This window comes from Trichomycterus rosablanca, chromosome 12 (genome assembly GCF_030014385.1).
Source record: "Trichomycterus rosablanca isolate fTriRos1 chromosome 12, fTriRos1.hap1, whole genome shotgun sequence".
Classification (NCBI taxonomy): domain Eukaryota; kingdom Metazoa; phylum Chordata; class Actinopteri; order Siluriformes; family Trichomycteridae; genus Trichomycterus; species Trichomycterus rosablanca.
The window spans coordinates 2,164,587-2,175,640 of NC_085999.1; the positions used below are offsets into that span (position 1 = coordinate 2,164,587).

At 33.6% G+C, this 11,054-nt stretch overlaps 1 protein-coding gene across 1 annotated transcript; it reads right to left on the reverse strand.

The window, feature by feature from the left end:
- Positions 1-1,946: 1,946 nt before the first annotated feature.
- twist2 lies at positions 1,947-6,418 on the reverse strand. The gene is made up of 2 exons (XM_063005987.1): positions 5,684-6,418; positions 1,947-2,476 (listed from the first exon to the last, which is right to left on the reverse strand). The coding sequence occupies exon 1, from the start codon at positions 6,243-6,245 to the stop codon at positions 5,724-5,726; it is 522 nt and encodes a 173-aa protein (XP_062862057.1). The 5' UTR covers positions 6,246-6,418; the 3' UTR covers positions 1,947-2,476; positions 5,684-5,723.
- Between the last annotated feature and the right edge of the window lie 4,636 nt (positions 6,419-11,054).

Sequence of the window (11,054 nt, forward strand, 5' to 3'; positions counted from 1 at the left end):
ATTGTAAAACTGTCACAGTACTGTAAGTCGCTTTGGATAAAAGTGTCTGCAAAATGCCAAAAATGTAAATGTAAGTGATCCAAATCAGCAATGCAATTAATTTAAGCAATTCTTACTCAGCCTGACTTAGAAACCAGCATGTATTGAACGCCTTAAGCCTTAATTTTTATTACAAAGAGCAAATAAGTAACAAGGTCCCTGTTATTTAAGAAAAAAGCAAATAAAAGCTCTTTTAGGCTGGCAGCCCCCACACTGAGCCAGCATGAAATCCTGTTTAATGCACACGTAGCGTAAAGCTCCACTTCATCCACTTTACTGTGAATTAAAATTTTGCTGCTTTTTCTGTCTGATTTTTTACGGGAACCATCTGGCCTCAGCAAGCCGAGCACTGAAAGTGTGGCCCCGGGGCCCTCGATCTCTTATAGCTGAGTGCTGAGATAATGAGACTGTACGTTGTGCGCCACAGACTGAGACGTAGCACACACACACATTCTTTACTGATGTCTTTTTATATGCAGTTCACACACACACACACACACACCTGGGTTTATATTTTTATTCTAAACCAGCACGCTGTTACTGTCTCGGTTACACAAACTGAGATCTTCATTCCCACAGGGTCGTTCCTCCCAACATATTTCACATTTCTTTACTTTTAGTTATTTTTTCCTAAACTTTCCTCTTTCTTTCTTTCTTTCTTTCTTTCTTTCTTTCTTTCTTTCTTTCTTTCTTTCTGTCTGTCTGTCTGTCTGTCTGTCTGTCTTTCCTTCCTTCCTTCCTTCTTTCTCTCTCTCTTTCTCTCTTTCTTTATTTCCTTCCTTCTTTCTGTCTTTTCTTCTTTCTTCCCTTCTTTCTTTCTTCCTTCCTTCTTGGTTATGACTCTTTTTATTCTTTTTAAATGAGACATAAAACTGTTATAAAACATAAAACTCCATTAACCAAACTGTGGTGTGAAATTCTATGAAACTCATTTCCCTGTTTCAGTTTTAGTTTTTATCTTTGTATTTGTTTATTCTTCTTTCTGTATTTCTTTCTGTTTCTATTTTGTCTGAGAAATAAAACTATATAAAATTATATTACATCATAATCTAGATTATTACATGACAATTTATCCTGTTTAGAATGTAATCCTCTTTCTAAAATATAGCATTTTGATTCACTGTTATTATTAATTGTGAAATGACTTCGTGCAATGATTTCGTCCTATTTCGATTTCGATGTTACTTTACTCTGTTTAACATTATCTTCTTTTTGCTGTGGAAGGTAAATCATGTTAATCAAATCCGGATCTGCACCCAGTATTTTATATTCTATTGAGACATGAATCCTTGTTTTATAGTAGTGAACGAATGTTGCTGCCTTGTTTAAAAGTGGTTTAAAATAGATTCAGCAGTCCTAAATAAAGATCACTATAAAGGAACAGTGTTTTACACCGAGCAGATAAAGATCTCAGTGTGTCAGTGTGGCTGATCATTAGTTCTGCACTGCACACAACATTTATTCAGCACAATAACAGCAGGTCCTGTTTACATCAGACTGATCCTAATCTCACAAAATCAACTGTAAACTATTATACTTGGGTTTGCATGCTTGGGGTTTCATTTTTAAAGGACTGATCGTAAATTCTTGTGTGTCCGCTTCGGGTAGATTAAAAATAAGCACTTATAAAAGAGGATATAAAGTTTTACACTCGTTACTGTTGCACGATTTTCTGTTTTGCAGAAACTGCGTCGTTTTTCTAAACTGATGTGCATTTTATTTTACATATTCTGTGCATAAACATAAATCCTAACACGAAATATTTCAACTATAAATGCACTTAAACCCACAATTAAACACATAAAAGACACAAAACATGAATGAACTCTAAACTAACGTGTATAGTTCTAATACAGTCCACAGATCAACTGTGTTGTTCAAAAATACGTTTTAATAAATAAGCACAATATAATGGACGGGAAATGAGTTTTGTTGCATAGATCACAAACTGTTCTGTTGAAAAAAATTAAACAAGTAAAAAAAAAACCAGAAACTAAAAGGCTGGTAGAAAATTAAAATGAAAAAGAAAAAATCCATGCAGGAAATGATCGCTTTGGTCTCCTTAAGATCTGACCAGACTCACAGGTTGCATTATTTACATGATCGAGATTTCAATATACATCTATATATAAACTCTTCTATTTCAAGGTTTAAAAAAAGAAATATAGTTCTATTATGATCAAAATCAGGACGTAAAGCCTGTTGTAGAAATGTGGAAATGGTTAAATGTCAAATGTGCGTCTCTGTTTTATTCTCCCATCAGATCGTGAAGGAAAGTTGCTCTGGTTTCACTGGTTTTCTGGTTGCTCTGGGCTTCATTAGCACTTCCAGTCCGTGCATGTGTAACACACATGGAGTTTTTTTAAACCATGGCTTTAAACTTCACTGTTCTTCAATAAATCCTCTGGTATCTTCAAAATTAGTGGAAGTAAACAGTCTGGAAAAGAGAAATGAAGAGAAAATACGGTTACTAACAAACCACAACGTCCAATGAATTCGTTTTATAATAGAAATGTTTAACAAATCAGCTTTAGAGAGATTATAAAATATATTCTTTTATATTTTATATATTTACTATATTAAATAGTAAAATACAACTTTGGTCAGTGCTTAAAGCAAGAGAAAATAAAGCCTCTCTTTAGAAGGTTTAGTTAGTTGCAAGTACTGCAGCCTAAATTATGCTTATTTATTTATTTATTTATTTTCGGGTTTGGTTCCACTGAGAAATTCTAAAACAATGCAGGAACATCTTGGACAGGGTTTCAATTTATCATAGGGCTTCGATCACCATCCCATCTAGTATGTGTAGACGCTGGTCCGGCCGATAGCACCGCTGAGATTCGAACCCAGATCTCATCAGCGTTGGTCTAACATAACAGACTGTTGCACCACCCTTTATTATCACCAGTACTAGAAAACTAAACCGTGATTTATTACAGACTAGTCAGCACAGTCATAGTGGACCGTGTCGGATGGGAAGTCATTAATGAGTGAACTGACTGTAAGTGGGAGCACATGGTGAACAGGAAAAACTTCTGTACACTCCACATAAGCTGCTCGAACCATGCCATAACATTACATCACTCCAAAATAACATCCTGGTGGAATATGCAATCATTTTGGTTTGGAAAATTTAACCTGTACACCTGTTCCCTCTTCCGAGCCATGAATTTAGAGATATAACATATAACATAACATACACATGCAGCATACACAACATACACAACATCTCCATGAGCTAATCATTATCACCCATACATCAGGATAAAATTCAGCTCATTCATGCATGTTTCTGCTTTATTTATGTCAGAACTATATCTGTTTATTTATACCTGCATGTTATATAAAATAACTATCAGGACACACTCATGAAGCATGATCTGAACCTACATTGCACATCTGTGCATATTTACTGCACTGCATTATATTTATTATCTACTGTTGCTGCTGTAATGCTTGACTTTCCATTCGGGATTAATAAAGTGATCTATCTATCTATCTATCTATCTATCTATCTATCTATCTATCTATCTATCTATCTATCTATCTATCTATCTATCTATCTACATTAAATAGATGTATAGATGGAAATGTACAGTGCTTAATGTTCAATCATCAAAGCTATAAGCATAACATCACTCATTCATTTAATCAATTGGCGTCAAGAGCCACTTACTGTACATACAAGGGACAATTTAGAGCAGCCGATCTACCTTCTGCATGCTTTTGAGTGGTAGCAGTTAACTGAAGTACCTGCACGAAACCCACACGGACACAAGGAGAATGTGCTTATTGCTTATTGAGTTTAGGAGTAACAAACACACTGTATTATTATTATTATTATTATTATTATTCGTGTTGTTGTGGCTTGACTTTGCAAGGCGCTGTTGAAGAGAGTTTGCAGAAGCATCTTCATCTTTCCGCATCTACATGTAAGTTATTATTGTATTTAATTATTTCATATTTACATTACGAATAAAATAACAGCATTGTTTCATGTAGGAGTTATATTCACTAATGTGATGCAGTGTAAATTAAACCGATTTCCTTTGTCATTTTATATTAATATATTTTCTTGCTTTAAGGAGGAACAAACAGCCAGTGATTTTCTTTTATCACGATTACAAACAAATAATGTGTTTGTGAAGCTATTTATGAAATAGACATGAACCAAAACAGACATATAGATCACTGCACTGTAATCCTAGTACTGTAAGCAGTTATAATCGATTGTAATCTAACAATCTAGCTCAACAATTATAAAACTGTATTATTATTATTACTTTTATTATTACTGTTATTATTGCGGAGTTTTTTCCGACAATGTAAAATCACTTGCACATTTTTATCACCTTGCTTTTTTATTGCCAAGTAAATTAAGATTTATCTTTCGTTTTTACCTGCATTAACAAAATACCAACAAAACCCCCACACATTTTACTTATTTAACAAAAAATGTAAAAATTGGCTGTACTCTGATTGATTGTTTATGCACTTGGGTTGCGATTTCTTTTTAGGTCTACATCATAGTACATACATTCTGTTTCAGACTGAAGTGTTTAGTATTTAGTTCTGCACTTTTTAAACGTGCCAAATTAAGAATATAAAATATAAACCTACAGCAGTTTATTATTTATGTTTGACTGACTAGTTTACGCATGGCTGTTACGCAAATATTTAAGTATAATAAAATGTTAAAGTAAAAAGCACAATTTTAATGTAAAACGTAAAACATTTGATATACACAAATTAAATTAAACTTCACCTTGTTAGGCTAATATTTAAAGTTTGTTTGATTGTTTAATAATTTATTATTTACTTTTTCCTGACAGACCAGTTTTAGCTGAACACAGAAACAAGTAAAAATGCGTTATATTAATAATGGTATAAAGTGTATGGAAAATTACACGTAACTTTTTTTTTTTTTTTTAATAAATAAATCATGGATTTGCTAATTTAAGTAACAGCTTTATTCTGGGGAGGGTCGCAGTGGGTTCTGAGCTACCCAGAAATCAAATCTGGACAGTGCGCCAATTCATCTCAGGGCATTTTATTATTTGTACCGTAACTGTTGTTTTGTTAAACAGCTTTTATTTGTTGCTTTTTTATTTAGAATCCAAGAAAATTCAATGCTTTATTTAGAAGAATATTTATTGGGCTGTTTTATCTCATATTTTTATTTCTGAAACTATTTTAACCATACATTTGGCTATAAAATAGCAGCTATTTGCACGTTATTTACCTTGTCTTATGTTATTTTCCAAAGGAAAGGGTGTCGATATAAAAACTGAAAATAAAACCTGTGATTTTGGCTATACAAGAGGAAATAGACAAAAACAGTATCTAAAAAGAGCTGGTTCAGCCTGTCATGTTAGTAGAGGAATTCTAAAACGTTAGTGGTGCAAAATCCACTAACCAAAGCGACTTAAAATTGTGACCACATACATTGCAAGCAATTGAGGGCCTTTCTCAAGGGCTCAAGGTGGCAACCTGGCAGCTTGAACCGGCAACCTTCCAACTACTAGTCCTGAATCTTAACCGCTGAGCTACCACTGCCAAGAGTTCATAAAAACTGAAGCAGGTTGTGAGACTAAATGAATAAACTAAATGACAAAAACCTTTGTTTTCTAGTGCATATACCCACCCGTGTGGCATTGGTGTATAGCTGGCAAACGTGCCCATCGCTAGTGCGAGGTGGACATGGACCATGCTCCCTCCATCCTCCACACCGAGAAGGCATAACTGAGTCTCTCATGGGCCACGTAGCTGCAGCTGGACATCTTGTTGTCCATTTCGTCGCTCTGCAGCACCTGATAGAGGAAATCGATATATCGGGATGCCAGTTTAAGAGTCTGGATCTTGCTCAGCTTGTCCGAGGGCAGGGTGGGGATGATCTTGCGCAGGGAGGCGAAAGCATCGTTGAGAGACTGAGTCCTCTGGCGCTCCCGCACGTTGGCCAGTACCCGCTGGTTCTGCAGCTCCTCGTAGGACTGAGCCCGGTTCGGACTGGTCTTCTTGTTTCGTTTCACCGAGGCGGGACTGGCACTGCCACTTCTACTGCCACTTTCCTCCTCACTCCACTTCTTGCTGGGTCTCCTCTTTCTGCCCAGGCGCTTCTGCGGTTGCTGGTGGTGCTGGTGTCGGTCCAGCTCCTCGTCGCTCAGACTGTCCACCGGAGACACCGGGCAGCTCGAACTCTCCTCCATTTCTCGCTTAAAGAAAAGCAAAGGAAGAAACGCGCTCTCCGTCTTCGAATCCGTCTTGGAAGAGTAAATCCGTCCAAACTGACTACAGGAGCATGAATGTGTTCAAGGGTTGATGGTAAAGATCAGGCGTCCTCTTCAAAGTGCGTGTGTGCTTCTAAACTCCTCAAGTCTAGTCTGAAGTGCTCTCAAACCTCCACACTGAAGCTCTGCACCACTTCTAGTCCCGCAGGAACTTTTCTCCTAGTGATTTTGGAAACTTTATCCCCCTCTCTGATCCTAAATAGATGAACAGGGAGGTCGCACCGTGATCCTATTGGCTGGCTGACCAAGAAAGGGGTGGGACAAGGTTTAAGTTACGCTGACTTTGTTGAGGCTTAGAAAAAGTGATCCAGTGCTTCATCAGGGGGATTATTTTATTTCTTTTATAAACAACAACATGAATAATAATATTAATATAAACAACATTTAAAAAAATAATCTAAACAACGTTAATAATAATAATAATAATAATAATAATAATCTAAACAACATTAATAATAACAATATAAACAACATTAATAATAATAATATAAACAAAATGATTAATAATAATAATCTAAACAACATAATTAATAATAATAATGTAAACAACATTATTATTAATAATAATATAAACAACATTATATAAACAACATTAATAATAATAATATAAACAACATTAATAATAATAATATTAACAGTATAAACAAAATTAATAATAATATAAACAACATTTATAATAATAATATAAACAACATTAATAATAATAATATTAACAATATAAACTTTATAATAAAATGTATAATAATATAAACAATATTAATAATAATAGTAATATAAACAACATTATTAATAATAATAATAAAAACATTAATAATAATAATAATATAAACAACATCAATAATAATAATAATAATAATAATATAAACAATATTAATAATAATAATATAAACAACATAAATAATAATAATAATAATAATAATAATAATAATAATAATAATAATAATAATAATAATAATAATAATATAAACAATATTAATAATAATAATAATAACAAAGCAATACTATTAATAATATCCTGCTAATAAAAATACTTTTCATACAATTTAGAGTTCCTTGCCATAGAACGACATGGGTCCTGGTCACTTGGAGTTTCGCATGTTCTCCCCTTGTCCGCGTCAGTCTCATTTGGATTTTCGATTTTTCCCCACTTCTTACATGCAGAAGATGGATTGGCTGCGCCAAATTGCAAATTACTCAGGATGTGAATAAGTGTGAGTAAGGGTAGGTGTTTTCTCTCCATTCATTTGCACCTGGGTGTTTCCGCACGCATTGCGCCCAGTGTATTCTGGTACCGCTGGACTCACCGCGAACCTAACCAGGATGAAACGTTTATTAAAAATGAATATAATATAATGTAATATTAAATAATTATACTTTCAAAATCTTCACAATTCACTTTCCAAAGAATGGTAGATTTTTTAATGGCGCAATTTCAAGGAATGTTAACTTTTTATAGACGTGCTAAATATGTTATATATTATTATAATATTATAATGTTTGCTTTCTGACCAGGGTCGCTGTTGTTCTGGAGTCACCCTGAAACACGGCCCAGTGCAGGAATACCTCCTGGACAGGGTGCCAATCCATGGCAGGGCACCGCCCACTATTCCATTTACTTTCTTATTCATTCATATCAGTAGATATTTCAGAGTAGCCAATTTTCGGCAACTTTGGTACCTGAGCTGTGGTAAAATATTCGCCTGGCATCATCTGTTGTATCAGTTAAAGAATGGAAAGAGTTTTAATATTAAGGTTATATGTCAATTAAAATACAGTATTTGAACAACGTTTTATTTATTTATTGTTTGTTTGTTTGTTTATAACAAAAAACACAGTGGGGCAGAAGTTTGGGTATCGCACCGTGGCTCCTGGTTTTGCGTGTTTTTAAGTGAGTTTTTCACAATACACATAAATGTGACACCTAAACAATAAATAAATAAAGTCAAGTGACAAATTTCTCACTCTGACATTAACAAGCAGGCACGTGCACAGATAGACCCCTAGGGGTGCTCAAGCACCTGCCCTTCTGCCCTGGATGAGAAAAGTGCCCTTTCTGCTGGAGCCCAATTTGTTTCTACATTCATCATTATTTAAAAATAAAAATTACCCTCTCTGTCATCAATTACCCCCAAAAGTGTTTTGATATCTGACGGGCAGTTATTTGAGTTCTTGAGAGAATTCTGCCCCGACCTGATCCGCCTTGCCCCTCCCTCCTCCTCTACTAATATATGTAGAAGGCTAAACATAATGCTCTATGATATACTGTAGAACAGCATGCAAAAATGATGAATAAATAGGAAAATTTTATTTAGCTGTCTATTTGTTTTGATTGGCATAAAAATAAGCCCACTGTTAACATTAACTACCCAAAGTGGGTTTCTGATTTGAAATCAAAGGTAGGTCTTAAGTTGAGCTACATGACAGTCTGGTGAGGTAAATTGATACTAGTAATGGTATATTATTAGTGTAATGCTTCAACTCTGTCAGAAATTATTATTGCACAACATTGATTTATCTCATTTACAAATTTTGCAGCATAATGCCAAGAAAAGAAAGGTTACAAAAGCAGAAAGAAAAGGAACTACAGGGTAGCAGCTCTCTTTTATCCTGGATTAGGCCATCTACCAGTAAAGCAAATGAGGCAGATGTATCAGATGTTTGGTTATTAAAAAGCGTGCACAATATGGCCTTGTTTTGCCTGTTTTTCATTTATTTATGCAATTTGATAATTTATTTGATTAGATGTGTATTGATTGTGTTATCAAAATAAATATATAAGTTAAATATCCTACTGTGGTTTTTTAATTATTATTATTTTATTAATAATTTTGGTGATGGGTGCCTTTTTTTTGGCTTGAGCACCTGCCCCCAAAAATAAAGCAAAACCTTTACCAGGACCCGACATTTAAATTTTATTTTCCTATTTACTATAAAAATAATTTTAATACGATTTTCTCCCCAGGAGTGAATCAAATTCGATTCGAAATGAAGCAGGTAAATAATTGATAAATAATATAAATGTAATTTGAAAATATGATTGTTGTTAGTTATGGCTTTACGAGGCTGATTAGAGGCTTACCTGGTTCTTATTATTTTTACATTATAACAATAACATCATATAACAAAAAAGTGACATTAATAAAATTATATAACAAAACACATTAGGCCTGAATCATAATCTAATAATAATAATATTTATTTCTAAATTATATATTTTAATATATAAACGTTTTATATAGTTTATATATGTTCCCTTAGAGTACTACTACTACTAACAATAATAATAATTATTATTATTACAGTTGTTATTATTATCTTAACAATGTTATTATAATTAGCCTTCTAATTAAGTAGTTTATTTATCTGTTAATCATGATTGTAGTTTAATCATTTTTACAAACCTAGTCATCCTGGTCATGTTGCTGTGCGGCATCCTCTCCACCTGCTGCATATTATTATTATTATTATTAAAGTCTGTTTCTTATCCATTGGTTTATGTAGCCTTATGTTTTACTTTCCAAAAATAAACAGAATTTGGTTAATAAGGGAGAAATATGATGTAAGATTTTAGTAATAAAATAAGTTGATGGGAATGTGTGAAAGGCTGAATGTGTCTGTGGTGTGGTTTAATCAGATGGTTTAAATGCATCACATTATCATGACTCGGTATCATGTATAGTGTATCTGAGCTTTAGATGAACACATGAACATTATTCTGTATTTAGATGAACACATGAACATTATTCTTTATTTAGATGAACACATGAACATCATTCTGTGTCCTGTATAATGTCTCTGAGCTTTAGATGAACACATGAACATTATTCTGTATTTAGATGAACACATGAACATTATTCTGTAATTAGATGAACACAGAACATCACTCTGTATTTAGATGAACACATGAACGTTATTCTGTATCCTGTATAGTGTCTCTGTGCTTTAGATGAACACGTGAACATCATTCTGTATTTAGATGAACACATGAACATAACTCTGTATTTAGATGAACACCTGAACATTATTCTGTATTTAGATGAACACATGAACGTCATTCTGTATCCTGTATAGTGTCTCTGTGCTTTAGATGAACACATGAACGTTATTCTGTATCCTGTATAGTGTCTCTGTGCTTTAGATGAACACATGAACATCACTCTGTATTTAGATGAACACATGAACGTTATTCTGTATCCTGTATAGTGTCTCTGTGCTTTAGATGAACACGTGAACATCACTCTGTATTTAGATGAACACATGAACATTATTCTGTATTTAGATGAACACATGAACATTATTCTGTATTTAGATGAACACATGAACATCACTCTGTATTTAGATGAACACATGAACATCACTCTGTATTTAGATGAACACATGAACATCACTCTGTAATTAGATGAACACATGAACATCACTCTGTAATTAGATGAACACATGAACATTATTCTGTATTTAGATGAACACATGAACATTATTCTGTATTTAGATGAACACATGAACATCACTCTGTAATTAGATGAACACATGAACATCACTCTGTATTTAGATGAACACATGAACATCACTCTGTATTTAAATGAACACATGAACATCACTGTATTTAGATGAACACATGAACATCACTCTGTATTTAGATGAACACATGAACATCACTCTGTAATTAGATGAACACATGAACATTATTCTGTATTTAGATGAACACATGAACATCACTCTGTAATTAGA

Bases quoted from the DNA above. Each gene is read 5' to 3' on its own strand.
- twist2 (XM_063005987.1), bottom strand. From the start codon at position 6,245: ATGGAGGAGAGTTCGAGCTGCCCGGTGTCTCCGGTGGACAGTCTGAGC.